This window comes from Syngnathus leptorhynchus, chromosome 14, assembly GCF_054491065.1.
Source record: "Syngnathus leptorhynchus isolate UIUO chromosome 14, UIUO_Slep, whole genome shotgun sequence".
Lineage (NCBI taxonomy): Eukaryota > Metazoa > Chordata > Actinopteri > Syngnathiformes > Syngnathidae > Syngnathus > Syngnathus leptorhynchus.
This window is the reverse complement of record NC_141208.1, coordinates 4,081,591-4,099,675: the sequence shown is the minus strand read 5'-3', so window position 1 is coordinate 4,099,675 and position 18,085 is coordinate 4,081,591. Positions and strand designations below refer to the sequence as shown.

Here is an 18,085-nt window from a genome sequence, read left to right as displayed (position 1 = left end):
GATAGAAGCAGCGAGTGGGTGGGCAATATGACATTTGGCGGAGGATTGTGTATCGTCTCCCTGTTGGATACACAATTTAAAAGACGTTTTGTTTGAACCCAATCATTTGAGCAAAAGTATTGGAACAAGATACAGCGCTCGTAAAAATGACATATTCCTTCTAAGAAGGAGCCATGATGTTAGACATGAGATACATACGACTGCAAATTATGCCTTGCTCAGGCAGCACCATTGAAAGACTTGTAAATTAACAAGTATCGGTTCTTGGTATCGAAGACGACTCAATAGTATGTACCTCAGTTTACTAAAATACCCTTTCCTCAAAGAGTGGCTCCAAAATTAATCCACAGCATGTATCATTTAGTGTCTTCTCCAAAATGAACAAGCAAATGTCCCTTTTGATGACCTCGTCCACAAAAACTGCAATGTCCATCTGTCCGTAGCTTGTAAAATCAAGCTCGGAATTGGCTGAGATTTCCTTTTTTTAGATGAATTTGGCAGACGAGTAAGAAAGACCTTCAGAGCCCGAAAAGGCCTTCTCCTTCTGTAAATTTTATCGGCTGTTGTCGTTACTGCCTTAAATGTATCATGCAGACAGAAGTCAAGCGCAGCGGAACGGCACAAAGCATCCGGAAGACGGTGGCCTCACCTTCCGATCGTTAACTTTCCCCGCAAGCTTTCCTTTTGTTTCGTCAGGAAATAAACTTTTAAAGAGATTTCAGGGTATTTGAGAATTCACTTTGAATGAGTAATACGGCAACGATGAGAAGGTTTTATTCAATCCCTCCACACAAACAATTTATGGATGCTAGTCCACTGGAAAGCCATTTGCTAACCAAAACAGCAGCACATCAGCAGAATTAAATTCTAGGCTCTCGCCACATTTTGGAAGTTAAGTCATTGGGCGTTGTTAAAAAAAAAACATTTCAACCAAGCATATGTTTTTTAAAAGGTAAATAAAGACCTCCACCTTAATAGATTCATCCCCAAATTGGAGGCCTCCCCCTTTCTCTGCTTGAAGATACAGAATACAGTTGTTGGAGTATGTTCCTGGCACTTCATCACATTTTGAATCGTTTCTTTTAGTCGATAACTGCACGCTGGAATTCATTTCAAAGGTGTTATGCGAAATTGAAGCTCGTCTCTTTCCTTTTCCGCACGCTGGCTCTGAGCCCTCCGGTGCTTCCCGGGACACCAGGAATGTTGGAAAACATGACGGGATGAATGGCTCGAAAAATATGGCACCTCACCTTCATTCTTTTCCCCTCAAGTGCTTGTCTGGAGCCTTTCTGATCATTTTCGCTGTCTCCATATGAAGCATATTGCCGCCTGAGGTCGAGGGCTGGCGTTAACCTCTTATTAACCCTCGCCGCTGTTGCTCCCCCGCCCCCCTCCCTCCCTCCCTTGAGAAAATCTGCTAAAGTATTTAATTTTTCGCTAGGTAAAGGTTCCGCCACCGTGCTCGAAAGTCAGTCTGACTGAATCCGACGCGGTTCTAAGTGCGCCCCGTTGCAGTGTGACACGTGTTTGTTTTGACAGGTCAACGTCATCTTCCTGGTGGTGACCATGTACAAGATGGTGAAGCATTCCACCTCCATGAAACCCGATTGCTCCAGGCTGGGCGGGATCAGGTGAGAGTTGTCCCCCCGGGGCCGATCAGGTGTTGCTCAGTCTAAAAACAGACAGTACCGCATTGCTACTGAAAGCTGCATTTTAAAATATGGCGGCCATTTTGGCAGCTGCTGTCAAATTGTAACCACAAATATACAAAGTATAAAATATCAGATTGGACTTCAAAATGGTTCAGATAGACGTATAACGTTAATTGAGACTTACACGAAAGCTTCAAGTTGACTCGCATTGAATATTTTTAATTTCAAGGTCATTGCGGTTAGTGCGTAAAGGCCAAAATCATAAAAAAAAAAATAAAAAAAACTGTCTCCAGGTCGTATATTTTATTTTTGTTCATGACAGCATCACAAGATTTGATTTCTTTTGACTGGAGTTGTTAGAAAACGGATTGAACCGCACACGTGGAGGAAGCAAAAGCTCCAAAGCGATCATCACAACAAGCCGACGTGATTAATGACCCAATTTCTCTCATTTTGCACATTTTCCTTTTTATAGGTTTCCTAATCAAAGCTTGTTTGGCTCACATTTGACTTTTCATCCCCAGCTGTCACATCTCATTAAGCACCTCTAATTCGGGCTCTAACTCAAATCAACCGCGCGTGTACAAAAGTTAAACGGAAGGTTACATCCTGTGTGATTATGAGCTCAAATGCGGTCGCGAGCACGCAAATCGCCCGTCTTTCTCCATTCCGCCTCTCGTTTTTCCTGCTAAGGTTTCCCGGAGTCGCTCGATCTCTCCGGGGGCGTCTCACTTGTCGACAGTCGTCATCCAAACTGACTCGCGAGCGATCGCGTTTCCTCCGAGTTCTTCCTGGAAGCGGCATGAGCAAAACCTTGATTGTGTCTCATGATTTTTTTTATCTGCTCCTGTGGGACAGGTCTTGGGTGTTGGGAGCGTTTGCCCTGCTTTGTCTTTTGGGCCTGACGTGGTCCTTTGGCCTGTTTTTCCTCAACGAGTCTTCAGTGGTGATGGCGTATCTCTTCACCATCTTCAACACCCTTCAAGGAATGTTCATCTTCATCTTCCACTGCCTCCTACAAAAGAAGGTAATGTCAATGACGCTCAATGTCGACGTTCTATCTTTAATTTGTTGGGAAAAGAAATACTTGGAGAGCATTTGCACATGTCGATGGCAGTCGGAGTTGTACCGCCAATTACCCCAGTTAATTTCACATTTAAAGTCTGACACGTTTGGCAAATGGAATTCGCATCTCACGACAGGTCAATGAGGCGGAAATCAGGGGCCACCTTCAAACTTCATTGAATCGCGCCTCTTTGGCGGTGACGTACAAATTTCCAAGTTACGCACGGTGGATGTGTCACAAGACGAGACGGGAGAATATTTTTATTGTTTAATAAAACGCTGGCTAAAGCTTTGCCATTGAATCCACACTTGGTTGAAGTTCTATTTTGAAAAACAACCATCATCTAGGTCAATGTATGTTTTAACTATTGCATCATTTTACACGACAAAGTGACATTTAAGAAGCTATGGGTGACATTTGATAAAAGCTTCCGATCGCTCGCAACCTGACCTGTCCTTTTTCCTGCGCAGGTCCGCAAAGAGTACAGCAAATGTTTCCGTCAATCTCAATGCCGAGGCGCCCTGCCGCCCGAGGCCCCCCACAGCTCGGTAAAGACGGCCACGTCTCGGACCACGGCGCGCTACTCTTCCGCGACCCAGGTCAGTTGTGGCAAAAAAAAAAAAGCCCACTTAGGTGTGTAGCCATGCAGAAAGAATTTGTATTATTGAACACCAAGACCAAGAAAAAAAATTCTCAAGACTAGAGCATTCATCTTATAGACTAAATGACTAACTTAGTTTCCCCAATTTATTGAGCCAAGGCACATATATATATATATATATATTTTTTATCAGTGAATTCTCACAGCGTGCAAGCAAATAAAAGTGTCGCAAAAGGTTTATATACTGAAGTAATGATGATTTAGTTTCAATTTACTCGCTCTGTGTGAAACCAAAAAGCTTTCAGTGGGAACGCAACCTTCTACCATCGAGCGGAAGAGCACTTCATTGTCACTAATACATGACTTGTCATTTATGAATCTTCATTTTTAAACCAATTAAGTACAATTCCATAATGCCCCTTTGCACATTTGAACTTACAAAACATTGATTTAACATAACTCCATTTCAAGATTTCCTATGGGAATTGCTGCGGAATGAAAAGACAATCTTTCAGTTGTCCATTTTTAGATGAGTCGTGAGTTCGGAGACGCTAAAGCACTTAAACGCTGACGGCGACACACTGTTGATCGGCGTCTCCCTTCCTCGGTGTGCACGCAGAGTCGCATCAGGCGCATGTGGAACGACACGGTGAGGAAGCAGTCGGAGTCCTCCTTCATCTCGGGAGACATAAACAGCACCTCCACGCTCAACCAGGGTAAGCAAGCCGCTAGGTGTTATTCTCTTTGAGATGCCATTTGTCGCTTTAATGGCGGTGACGGCGGCGGCGGCGGGAAGGATGCAGACTTTAAAGCTCTTTTTTTTTTTCCCCCCGCCTCTTTTGCTTAGTATTAAGCATTCAAAAATAGCACACAATAGCGTATCACAAAGTCTGGAGCTGTCTGCTGCTCTCTCCTGCTGCTTTTTGGATCATCTTTAAAAAATAAAAAAAAGTGATATTTCAGGCCTGATGGGTTGAAATGGCGGCACTGGTGACAGGAGAGGCCTTTCCTCACTCATCTGCAGCCTGCAGAGCTTGTCAGTGGATGAGATGAGTGAGTCAGGCGGAGGTCAGAACGTGTTTGGGGATGAATGCCGACACTGCCAAAGCTCCCCGCTGCGCCGCTGCAGATTTGGAGCGTAATTAGAAATCTCGAACTTTTTTTTTTTTTTTTCTTCTTCTTTCTATAAAAGCATGCCAGCGCAGTGAAAGCAAGCTCACCAACCTAAATCTAAATGAGCGAGATGATTCGTTATATTCTTTACACAGAAGGCATGCGGCGGGTGATAAGAATGCGGTGGTTTTTTGTCTTGCGTCTCGGCTGGATGATTTTTGTATGGAGGAATTTGTTACACGTAAACGCTGCGGATGATCGCGTTGTCAACACGTGTCGCGCTAATATTGTTTGACTGCTCGTCTCGCGAAGGACGACGTCTTTATGCTTCCCGAGTGTGGGCTTCTTTTTGGAAGCGTATGTGTTGATTTCAAAGTTTTAGAAAGATTCTTTTTTTTTTTTTGTAGATTCAACATATAGCAGCTCGAAGCCATTTTTGTTGTTTTTGTGGGTTGCCTGATTTCACGCTTTGAGAATATTGTGAGAGAAATAAACATAGATGCTTTGTCAGGGCGAGGCCTAAAAAAGTTTGAGAAAGTGGAATTTGTTTACTAGCAGTGCACTAAGTTGATTTGGTGTGTGGAAGTGGGTGAAATTTCTCTCCTTGTCTTTTATTTCAGGCATGACGGGCAACTACCTCCTCACTAACCCCCTCCTCCGTACCCACGACACTAACCCTTATAACAACCTGCTGGCAGAGACGGTGGTGTGCAACACTTCTTCTCCACCGACCTTTCACTCTCCAGGTGTGCATCTCCTGCCTCCACTCACTACCTGCCTGCGCTTTTCATTTGTTTGCGAGCTAACGTGTTGAAGACAAAAAGACCCACTTTGTATCACACTCGTCAACAGCTATTTTTGATCAAAGTATTTTGAATATCAATTTCCAAAATGTTTTTAAAAACATTTATTATAATAATAATATGAGGAGCACAATCCATTGAAAACACTTAAATCATATTTGTTAAATTTATTATTGAAAAAAACAGAATTTATTTTAGAAAATATAAGACGGAATAACTTGTAGGAATTGAGTCTATAATGTTATAAGAATATCAGATTTTTTTTTTTCTTAAAAGGTCTTTGAATAGCATTTTATTTTATTTTGTTTCTCCATTGGCTCATAATATACTTTTGATTTTTTTCTGTGGCACAGAAGAAAAGCAGTTTCTTCCATGTAGTATCGGTTATTCAACTTTGGCAGGCAGAGAATCAAGTAATGATGGATGTGTGTGTGATCAAAGGAAAGTCCAGTCTTGGTGATGGACTCAAACCCTGACTTTATTTATTTTATTTTTTTTCTCCCATCTCACGCAAAGCATTACCTGCGGGAATAAGACACTAAGAGCTACCCTGCCGCTCGTTAGTGGAGCAAAATAACAGAGGAAAATGCTGTGAAATTTCATTTTCTACTATCGGGATTCTAAATTAGCGCAATGTTGTCAGGGCTCACGCTGAGACAACCGGAAAGGCCACACAATTGGCGTAAAAATATATTATTATGTAAACCTGACAAGTTAAAAAAATAAAAAATAAATCTGAAAATTCAGAATTAGCGCAAAAAAATAATCTAGAAAATTTTGTTGTTAATATTTTTTGAAGGATGTGATTGAAAACAGATGTAAAAAAGTGTGATCGTTAATGCATCTAATGAGGGGTCATCGTTTGCGCCACTGATCTTCGGTCAGCGGCGAGAAACACGATGTAAAAGTTATATTTCATTTAGTTGTTGTTTACTTGTGTCTGCGCTGACCTATTTGCACGTTGCCGCAGTTGGGGGGGGGGAATCAGAGAGAAGAAAAGACATGCACGATGCAGTGCCGGCGCACGGTCGTAGCCCTCAGATATTCTCCCCATTTGATGTTAAAAGAGAATAGAGAAAAGCAACAGCAGTATGATGAAAGTCCAACAGTGGAACAAATGCCTTCGACTCAGCACAACTTTTGTGTTGGTCCGCTGTTCGGTCATTTGTTTGCTGCGCAGCAAAGTCAGAAAGCTACAAAACCCGCATCATAAATCAAATGCGTTGCTTAAAACCATAATGTCCAAAATTTGTTCTGTCAGAGAATCTTTTATGGAACAAAATGTCTTCCATAGCATTCAAATGAGGTATATATCTTGTCATATATCTTGTATATATCTTATCTATGTTTTTTTTTTTAGTAAATCAATTGACCACTAATTGCTTCAAAATATTGACGCGCGTGTAGATAACGTTAGCTAAGTTAGCTAATCATTAAAGTTAACTAACCATTTTTAAATTGTCAAAGTTAGAAAATCATTTTTACATTGTGTAAAAAGATATTTTTAGTTCTTTTTAGGATTTTTTCTGTGTTTTTAAGTTCCAGCCTGAGTCAGTCACATGACAGCCAACTAATTATTACATCCTACATTATGGTAACATAACACGCTAACGCTGTAGCAAAGTCGTAAAGACGTACACGTCGTCTTTTGCTGCGCCCCTCGTAAATTGAAAACCCGATGTATTTCATTTGATTACCTACGTTGAAATAGCAACGATTGATTTAGATCCAACATTTTCGCGTTAGCTGTGGCTCAGTCCTGCCTCTAGAGGAACGTTAGCCACATTTACAGTCCTATTTATGAGTCGATCAAAAAGCAATCTAACATATGGACCGGTGTTTTCCTGGAAACTCAATGACTTATTCCCAAGCAGGAAAGGTCGCAGCGGGAGAAGCGAGCTTCTTTTCACATTTGACCTGCTATAATCGTTACATTTAGCGCTTTGGGGAGAGGGAAAAAAAAAAAAAAAGTCCGATCGTCATGTCTTATGAGTGTATTAATACTAAGTAATGCTCGGCAGATGTTCCTCCTCGCGCCCTACAAGCATCGCAAACATCTTGGATGAATTTTTCCTCTGGATGGATTCCCAGAGTGCAGCTGTCCACTCTGATTCAGTTTCCCAAACACTCCCCCAAACTGTAAAGCTCCCAGCAGACAATACCTGTCTGTACATGAACACATGCAAATTTAGATTCATCTAATAATCACCCGACTGTTTTCCACCTCTGTGCTCCTTTTTTCACCCTTTAGCTGTCCTTCGAAGAAATCCCTTTCATGTTTGCTCGCTGTCATCTTTTCATATTTTTCTTTGATTTCTTTTTTTTTTTTTTTATGCCGAGCTAGCCGCCGCTAAAATGTCAGCTCCCCGTAGAAAAAAATAAAAATAAAAAAAAGCATCGCAGCGTCGCCGCCTCATAAAATCCTCTCGTGGAATCAAAGTACATCAAACTAGAGCGAGCGCATGAAGGTTAGCTCAAGTGCTTGGGAAAACAACAACAGCAACAAACAAAACAATCAAGTTGCCTTCTCAAGGTCGGAAAAGGTTTTACGTCAAATGAAACCTCTACTTGGTTCATTGCTTTGATTGTATTTCATTTGATTGCAATTGTGTATTTTTAGTATTTAAAAAAATTTTATGCTACTCACAAGAACATTTTTGGATAGAAAAAAAATCTTTTTAATCTGTTTTGTTCACAAAATTTTCCTCAATTAGAGCTAGCATCCTTTTCATGTAAACAAAATTTTAAAAAGTCATATTAGGAAAAGAACAAAGTGAAAGTATCAAATAGTGAGTTACCATGTTTGCCAAAATGATTGCTGCAGTGTTGTATGTTATATAAATATAAAGCTCTCAAAGCTTATCTCGAAGGTGCTTGAATTTGACATTGGAAAAGACGAATGAACTCCGTCTGTCTGTGTGTGTGTGTGTGTGTGTGTGTGTGTGTGTGTGTGTGTGTGTGTGTGTGTGTGTGTGCACATGTGTGTGTGTGTGCACATGTGTGTGTGTGTGCACATGTGTGTCTTATATAAAGCAAGGCAAAAGTCATGTGTCAATCAAAAGTAAGAGTTTGGAGCTTGGAATAATTGACGCTAGCAGACGTGTGCTTGCCGCTGAGCTTTTTCCTTCACCTGCTGAGTCTAGGATTCAGTCGTCCTTGCTTTTGTCCTCCTCTAAAAGTGTCCATCACACACACACACACATGCACAAAAATCCCAACCAAGCCTTTTTATTATCTTTGATTCAAAGGACACAAGCCGACTGAATTTGACTTTTCCTGCTTTTTTGGTGTCTGATTTGAGTAATTTTCCTCTTTCTGCTGCAATTTTAAAAAACGGCGTTTTTTTTGTTTTCCCCACTTGTTTATTTTTTTATTTGTTTTTTTGGTTGCACATCAGCTGTGCTTAGGCCCGATAGCCTGAGCAGACACACTTGATGTGAGTGGTGGCGAAGTGAGTCATTGCAACCGTGCCTGCGTGTGTGTCGTAACGTGTGTGTGTTTATTGTGGGGGGGTGCACAGAGGTGGCGGGCCATCTGTGTTCCACACCGCTCATTTTTTTTTTTTGTCTTCTTGGAAGAGGTGGAATGTTTTATTCATTGTTAATGTTCAACCGGCTTGTGCTTTTTCTCTTTCGTGTCTGTGGCTGCTTTGTGTGTTGCTGTGTTGTTCTCGTAACGCTGCTTTTTTGTTTCTTCTCGTCTTACCATCTCTCGTCATGACACAGATATTGTTCGGGATCAACTATTAGCTCATGTCCACAAATACATGGGTATTTTTTTCCCCTCCTGATATATTTTATGATTCTGTTGTTGTATGTTTATGTTTTTATGATATTAATAATTTAAATTGCTGACTATATTTATGAGAAGCCAAATAACACATCTTAAATAATTATGCACATCAATATCTGTACATGTCAAATTAAGTATTATTATATAATCAATTAGTTTCATTTTTATTAGGTGTTATTAAATGTATTTGATATATTTTTCTAATATGCTGTATGTATATGTGATATTTTTAAGTGTTTTTTTTTTTTTTAAATACTCTTGATTTTGTGGACGTGGCAATAGTGGAAACTTGTTTTGGAGCTATCGGGGTCATCATGAAAATAAGCCAGCAAGTGTCCTGAGCAGTATCAAGTCCATCGGCATGGTCTATTTATGAAAATGTCATCTTGCGTGTTCCCTCCTGTCATTTGTTGCAGGACAGCAGTCTCTGAGCAACAGCAGGGACATCAGCGCCATGGACACCCTCCCCCTCAACGGCAACTTCAACAACAGCTACTCCCTGCGAGAGGACAACTATGAAGCCGTTGGCGTGCGCGCCCCCCCGCCCGACATGGGGGGCCTCAACCTGGACGACGTGGCCTTTGAGAAGATGATCATATCCGAGATCGTGCACAACAACCTGCGGCCTCGCGTCGTCCCGAGAGGCCGCGGCGACGTCCAGCGGAACGCGGCCCCGCCGCCGGCCCCGCAGACCAGGGCGGCCGCGGACCGATGCGGAAGCGGCAGCGAGGACGACGCCATCGAGGCGGATCACGTCGAGGCGTCGTCCCCGCAGAGAAGAATCGGACGGGAAGGCCACGCACCCTTGGAGCTTCTCCTGCACCCCCACCACAAGGAGTCCCTCGAGGCCCCGCTCTTGCCCCAGAGGACTCACTCCCTGCTCTACAATGCCCAGAAGGCTCCCAGGCAGCTGGAGGGCCAGGTGGAAACCTCCACGCCAGGTGAGGACGCGAGCAACAACAACAGAGACTCGCTCTACACCAGCATGCCCAACCTGAGGGACTCGCCCTCCGCTTCACCGTACCCGCCCGAGGAGGAGGAAGAGGACGAGCTCTCCCCCTCCACCCGGAGCGACGGCGAGGACGCGTACCATAAAAGCATGCCCGAGCTCGCCGACGCGCCCCCGCTGTCCTACTACCACATAAACCGAGCGCCCAGCGACGGCTTCGTCCCCCCGCTGCCCGCCGCCCAAGAGGGGGACGGCGACGGACAGATGCAGATCATCACCAGCCTCTGAGCTCAAACCCCGAGTGGGCAGGTCTTATCAGTTGATGTCAGGTGAGCCGCCGAGTCCGGCTCCGTACTCCACAAGCGCCCCGGGAAGCTGGGATGTTGTCAGAGTGGGTAAAGGAATGAGTCGCTGACATTTTTCTTGTTTGCACATGGAACTCGTTGACACTCGAGAGGTTTTTCTGAGGCCTAAACGTGAACTGTGAACACCTCGCTGACAGACTATGGAGATGCACGGACACCCATTTGGCAAATCTTGCAAGATTGTTTTATCAGTTTCAGACCACACGCATAAAAAAAAAAAAAAGTTTGCTCTTACTGTGTGCCGATAATCCCGACACAGGACACCGCGCACATCAAGGTTCTGCTCCATCACGTGATCTATAACCTGGTCCTACAAGACAGAAACGTTGCAAGATCCATCGTGATGTGACAACCGCGAAGAAGATACATGACCAGATCTGTTGCATTGACCTGAAACTTTGTCTGGCGAACCTGTTTTATACAAAATGTGATATCTGGTTTGTTTTTATTTGTGGATGCTTCCTTGTTCCTCAGTCAGGGTATTTCTCGGTTGGCTACATTCCGTTCCACATCACAGTTCAAGGAGTCGTGACTCAGGAGTAGTTGGCTTTCCAAAAACAGGCTCTTTGTAGACCAGTGGTTCTTAACCTGAGTTCGGCGAGTCGGTCTCAGGGGTTCGGCAGAGCCTCCACTGAGGAGGTCCGAACACACCTGATTTATCGTGTAAATTCGTGATAACGCATTTCTGACCTGCTCTCACTGATTTGCAGGTATGTCATTTGTTGAATCCATGCATTGTGTTGATTTTGTTATTTGGACAAGGTGATGAACATGCAAAGCTCATTTTGTGCACCAGTAAAAAAAAAAACATCTATGTCTTGATTATTTTCGCTAAAGAGGGGTTTGGTGAATGCGTATACGAAACTAGCGAGGTTCGGTATCTCCAACAAGGTTAAGAACCACTGTTCGAGACAAACGCCACAGTTGCGATTGTAAAATAATGAACCCACTAATTCAAACTCAGGCCTTACGATATTTTCTCTATTGCACAATTAACTGTTGTCAAAGTAACAGCTAAAGAATTTATATTTTGCTGTACCACTCGTGTAAAAGATAGGAAAATGTTTTTAAAAAGTAGTTAAAAAAAAAAAAGAAAAGAAAAGGCAACCATTCATAAGTTAACCCCCTCTTTCATGTTAATAGAAGTCTTCATGTAAGGTTAATAAAAACAAGAAATGTGCTTTTATTGCCTCTCACTCTTGACCTGTTGTATGATCAAATATGTTTTAAAAGAAGAAAAAAAAAAGTATTTGGGGAGAGAGATGAATCCATACGCTCACGTCTCTGCTTGTGAAGTGCTTTTGCTTTCATGGACAACTTTGAAAGAAATGTGTCACCCAAACTTTTTGTTTGTGGATACTTTTCTTTAACGCTTGTTAATTTATTAATGGAACTATTCGTTTGGAAAAAAAAAATGTTCAAAGGTTATTGCGGCACTGATTAGGTTCATGTTATTTCTTTTGTAAGAGCCTTTTGTCAGCTGATATTTAATTCAACTCCTGTTTGATATCAATCAATTAAATGTGAATTTTTTTTCTTGTTCACAAATGTCCCAATGCTTATTTTGCAAATCATTTCTGTCTCGTAAAGTGCCAAAAGAAACCACATTTGGATTTATTTCGTGCAACCAGCCTCCCTAAGATCCTACAGAGGTCATTTTGCTGTTTGTGGCGTAGTAGAAAAACATTTCCCAGAATATTCTCCGGAATATTCCCTTGGTATTAGGTCATACATTTGGACCTACATCGTCGCTGGGGAGGACCCCTTGGCATTTAGATGCATGATTGATGCAAAATAAAGTCCATCCTGAGCAAAATTTGTATCACCTTATCTTTAGTGGCCAGATGTGTACAAGCAGAGGCAATTTGTGTAACGGGGTTTGATTCATGAACCATTCAGCAGCAGACACGGCGCAACATTCCAGAATCATTTGTTTGTTTGTGTACAACACAAATCCTACAATCATTTGTTTTTACTCATCAAACCCCGGAGGGAAATAAGTGTCTCTTTATGCGCTAAGTGCTCAGCTGTGTTCATTGGCATTCGCTAACTAGGTCTCTTTATTCGGCTTTATGCAGCTAGTTAGGCGGCCGATTGTTAGCCATTTTTTTTCCTGGGAAAAGATAAGCGAGCCGCCAAGAGTGGTCCGAAATACTAATGATACTGTGGGAGCCCTAAACAATGAACTGAAACTTGGAAGTAATTTCCCACAGGATGAACTGGGAAAAATGTAACAGACATCTGATTAGCAGCCAAGAAAATTGCTTTAGTGCTGGCAAAAATGACCCGAATGCTAGGTGGACTGTAGGTGTCTTTGAAAATAATTTATTATACTATTTTTCTATTGTTGAGCAATATTCAGTCACATAACAGGGATGGACTATATTATGTATAATTTATCTACAGGTACACCAAACAAGGAGTAAAGGTAATTGAAGGTGAATAACGGCTTGCTAGCTAGCATCTATATAAGTCATTCTTTACATTATAGCTTGTTAGCTCGTGTTCATTATTTATGGTAATTGTAGAATGTTTTAGTTTATTGTCTATTTATATATTTTAAAGAGTTTTCCACAAGAACTAAATAAAATATGTAAGAATACAGCTGTCTATCTTAGTAGCAGTATAGCTCATAGCTAAAATGCTGTAATTTTTTCCCTCTTGTTTTTTACAGGGAATTAAAGAGTCTTGCAAGCTAACAACAGTGGTGGTAAGTGTTTTTTTTTGTTTTTGGTCACAGAGACTAATATTTAAAGTTGCATCTTACGGATTTGTCTTGCAAAAAAATTATTTTACAGTAGAATGATGCATATGCTGTTGCTAGCTTTCAAAATTTAAGAAGAGAGCTGAGTTATTTAGTTTGCCAGCTAAAAAAACGCAGATTTATTAAACTATGTCACAAGTAATTGGGGTTTTTTTTTTCCTCCTCTTGCAGGAACCAACAAATCGACCCAGATGTAGTAAGTACATTTCATTTAGTTGTATTTGTACCGCACCTAATACTGTATCTGGCTAACTAGCTAGCTTCCTTATAAAGATACAGTAGTTCTAAGTTGTTTTCACTGCTTTTCAAACACATTAACAAGCCAATAAAATCTTATTAATCAGTCAGGCAGTAAGCGGTGAGGGAATGGCCTACAGCTAGCACGATAGCATATCTTTTGGCTGCTGCGGCTCCCAATGACCACACACGAGCTCAGCGGGAGCTCTTGCTATGTGCACATGTTGCGGCTGGCGTATTTTATGAGTTTTGAAGTTAAGAGACCAGCGCAGAGGCCAAAGATGCAGGCAGACGTGCGAGTCGTCAGTGGCTCTCTGCCTCCCTGCGAAAGCTTTTTATTCGCTTATAAATCACATTAAAAGCACAAAGACAGACGCCTTGTTCTAAAACATAGTGACCTCTCACAAAAAAAGGCTTTGTATGATGTGATGTCGTTTTCATCAAGTGTTTGCATGATGCATATATAGTGGTTCATTATCACTCAGTCACCTGTGCTCCGTCTTATCTCCTCAAGCACACTGAATTGTATAATGGAAGAATATAATATATATAGACAGATGATCACAAATGCTTTCCTCATTGTGCTAAAAAGCTGGTTGTCTTTCAAGTTATCCTAATTTCAAGTGTCTCGGAAAAAATATTTGCAGCAAAAAAATGTCGATTAAATTTTTTTTTTCAGTATTGTCATCTTGAAGTGGTTCATTTATTTTTGCATTATATGACAGTAAAGAATGTTCAAGATTTTCTTTTGCCATTAATTCCTCTGGGAAAAAATGCAGGGGTATCTTCCTCAGAAAGAATTATATTCAATTTAGAGATTCCATAGTATCCCAAACTCTTTTTTTTTGTTTACTTTTTGACCTCCTTCACCAAGGTCTTGCTGGGAAAAATAATATTAACATTATTATTCAAGTAAAAACGAGGCGTTCTTGGAGACATTATATTGCCGGATAGGAATCTTTCCTTTCACCTCAGCAGGACCTACGCATAATTACATTAGGACAAGCACAATGCAGAAAGGCTATTCTATTTCCTCGGGGCCCGTGTAGATGTATAGCTTACATTCCTCCACATTTCCCTCTGCACAAACAAGATAAAGCGTCTCCAACGCTCGCTCGCCGCCGCCGTCCCACGGTGCAACACTGCGCTGAAGTTGGCGGTCCACTTGGCTGCTCTGGTTCGAATTTGCAACTCAGGCAAAGAGTCAAAACAGCCCTGCAAGCACTATAATCTTTCATACCTGGGGCGTATCCCTTTGCATCGGGCTTATGGAATGAATGTACAGTCAATATTTGCAAGTGGGGTGAAAGTCTGAATGAGATAACAGTTCTGAATTTTGCTGTACATTAAAATCACACACACAATGTTTATAACATTATTCAGTGAGTTAAGTGCTACATGATAAGTTTTGTTAGCATTTTCTAGCTTATCATATTCAGATTTTTGTCTTTGTCTTTTGTTTTATTGATTCATGCTGCAAATCTCTTAAGAGACATCACGCATTTAAGGGAGGCCATTGAGTAATAGCCTCCCCCCCACCCACATCCTCCGCTTTGAGTCTGATTATACCAGTAGGCTGCCAAACGAGGTAAAGCGGTCTCCGCTATTATACGGTAAACACATACTGAGGCTGGATGTGTTTTTGTTGGGTTGTCTTTGTTGAAATAATAGCAACACATTCCCCTCCTTCCACCCTGTGACACAACATATGACTGCCATTAGCCCAAAAGCTCCAGTGGGGGGGGCGAAGGAATTTTCCGATATTTAAGCAATTGTTCCCACAGTCTGTGGCCATTTGGAAGCAGATGTAATGATTGTAATTTTTTTAACATGCAGCAGAGGGATTGAAAAAAAAAAAAAAAAGGCAATATCTGACTGCACCACACGACTCCCTGTCAAGTATAAGCAGCACTTCCAATTTGTGAAATTAAATATGAGCATTGTATTTTCTTGCTCTTGTCACTTCAAAGTGCCGTTTGATATGTCAATTTGCACGGATGTTTATGTCAAAAAACATTCATTACAGAACTGTGTTTGATAGCATTGAATAATGCATCATTTTCAAGTGTATTTGTTGACTTTGTTGTATCCATGGCACTAGACAAAAAAACAAAAGGAAGGAAAACACCACAAGAAATTGGCTCAGGATAATTTTTTTGAGACATCCGTTACCTTTTGCTGATTTGAATATAAAGGAAGGGCAGATGCAACAATGTAGTCAGCGTGCCAACTCCCCAGCGTTAGCATTACACAGCTGGATCCTGATCGATGCTGTATTTAAAAGTTTAATTCACAGCTAATGTACTTACACTATATTAGCAGCGAGCACACTCCAGTGGCGCCGGGCCGGCCTCATTTTTGCATTGAGAAGTGTAACATGTGGAGATAATTAGGTGGAGAATCAATGACACGCTCGCACACAGAGCAAACGTTTTCCCCGCGCCGCCGCTTTGAAAATAAAAGTTACATACAAGGAAAAAAAAAACTTGTGCTCAAGCTGGCACGTCTTATTTTTGGGCCGTCTTGCTGATGCTTTTAGGGCAGACTGCATCAACAAGGGCTTCGATTTCACCCAAATATTTGGCATCAAAAAATGAAAACACGCGACTCAAACTCGAAAATAAATGTTTCATTGTGGCCTTTGTTTTGGAATGATCCCGCTGTAAACTTCCTGGGGAAATAAATACTGTAAGACTTGTCTTTTTACTTTGACTGACAAGAAGTTCCTGATTGAAAGGAAAAACTTCATATTATTTGTTCACTTTTATTAGACATGGGAATTTGACAAGAAAGAGCTGTCGTTCCAACTTTCCTACATGAAATGAGGAATAAAAGTAACTGCAGGAGGAGACCCAAGAAAACTGTGATCATTTTATGGAAAGTTCTTCTGTAGGCGATCAGCCTTGAAGAAAAAAAAAAAAAAAATTAAGATTTCAGGAAAGCTGCGTTTATTCCCATTGCGACCACTTTGCTTTTGCTTTCATTGCGACTTACTGCGAGAGTGCATCTGAAATGATATGCTGCTCCTCAGAAAGTCACATTCATTCATAAAAAGAATTTCTCAGTGTTAAAATTGCGTTTTGAGTAACCGACTAAAACCTTGAGTGAAGTTCTGCTGAATATTGTACAGATTTGAGACGCTAGTGCCAAATATTACTGTCTAAGCCTGATGCTAGCAGTAGTGACACACAGGTAGAAGGAGTTGAAGCAAAAGAGTTCAATCTCAAGGGGGGCAATTTCGTGTCCAGTTACAAGTCTAGTGCAAAGTGCAGTCTAACTGCAGGAAACTGGAGTTTCTTTCTTTTGACACATAGGCGCAGATAGAAATGGGCGTTTGCGCCGTTGCGGGGGCTGAGCAGTCCAAAATAAGGACCCAGCTATGCTAATTGTTTTCACAAAACAGAGACAATTTGTACTTGTTACAGAAGTGTTTCTGTCAAAATACTTTTTTAAGATGGTTTTGAAATTTCTGCTATGAGGAGTAGCAGTCATGAGCTTTTTTTTTTTTGTTTTTGTTAATGTGTCTATGGTGCCTTTCATTTTGTTAGCCTCAAGCTATCAAGCTAATGTGTGGTTTGGTTGGAGTCTTTGGTGCTATAACATCTGACGTTTGTTTTATCTTTACGTCACATGTAGGCGAGACAAAAGAGCTTGAAGCGAGAAAACTTTACCTCTAATTTGTTTGCTTTGTGAGGTTTCTGCCTAACAAAAAAAAAAAGGGCAGAATAGCTAACAGCACTTTTTGGGAAAATAGACTCAATTTGTTGAAAAATCCTTGAAGATATTCGTGAGAACAGACTGCTGAGAGTCCTATTTGCAATTGATATGTAAAAGCGTGTCCACTTTGAGGATTCAAATTCACGCACAGGTTTTCTTTGAAGCATGTGTGACAGAGATACGCATGGCATGCGCTATCACGTCCGAGGACAAGAAAGATTTCATTCTCATGATATGCACGTTACGGAATCCGAAAGGCTCAAGCGGACTGTTTACGTCGACGATGGCTTCCGTGCCGTGATTTGTCATCCCTACAGGAACTGTGCATTATACTAGGTGGGACGAATTCCTTTTCACCCCCTGCGGAAATGAGCGAACGCAGAAAAGCTTAGTTTTCGATGGCCGCCCTGAAGGTCTCACCCGCCGTATCGCAGGCGAAGCGCTTTCAAATTTGAATTATGCTGATTAGAACAGCTGTGGTCAGAAGATTACTCACTACAAATCAATGCCTGATGAGCTTGGCCTTTAAAACAAATTCAATTAAAATTGCAGACCGACACGCGGGGTTTGGTAATGGCGGGTCGAGTGTCTGTTTCTTTGTGTGCGTGAGCTGGTCAGCTCTGGATTTGGGCTTTGGGGGCTTTGTGAGCTTGTTAAAAACGGCTCCTGTTCACTTTTCCAGCTGGAGCCTTTTTCAACGGCGCATTAAACAAACGATACCCTTGAAAAGACACGACGGGGGAATCAAGACGTTTTGCTGATTTTTTTTCTTTTTTTTTTTTATATCCTGCGGTGACATTTGGATGTGTACTAAGATGGTAAAAAAGATAAAAGTGGTTTATTAAGTCGTCACGGGCCTTTCTTTTCGTTTTAACAAAACAACATCTTTGACACTATTAAGACAGATATACTAGCATTTTTTTTTTTATATAATTTTTTCCCCACACCTACAACAGTATCAAAATGTAACTGTATAGCTAACACAAATGTATTTTTATTTATTATATTATTTCAATTTTCAGTGCT

General features: G+C 41.3%; 1 protein-coding gene across 7 annotated transcripts in view; it reads left to right on the top strand.

Moving 5' to 3' along the window:
• adgrl2b.1 (adhesion G protein-coupled receptor L2b, tandem duplicate 1) overlaps positions 1-18,085 on the top strand; it is an 85,978-nt gene that overhangs the window by 56,426 nt on the left and 11,467 nt on the right. For 4 of the 7 annotated variants that reach the window (XM_085929721.1, XM_085929720.1, XM_085929719.1 and 1 more), the window contains exons 16-21: positions 1,540-1,631; positions 2,511-2,679; positions 3,189-3,317; positions 3,939-4,035; positions 5,053-5,178; positions 9,444-11,977. In XM_085929721.1, the coding sequence (XP_085785847.1) occupies positions 1,540-1,631; positions 2,511-2,679; positions 3,189-3,317; positions 3,939-4,035; positions 5,053-5,178; positions 9,444-10,264 (1,434 nt within the window). In that variant the 3' untranslated portion in view covers positions 10,265-11,977. Of the gene's footprint in view, positions 1-1,539; positions 1,632-2,510; positions 2,680-3,188; positions 3,318-3,938; positions 4,036-5,052; positions 5,179-9,443; positions 11,978-13,015; positions 13,052-13,276; positions 13,302-18,085 lie in introns of those variants that run through there. The other 3 variants (XR_015068169.1, XR_015068168.1, XM_085929723.1) reach the window with 2 other exon arrangements.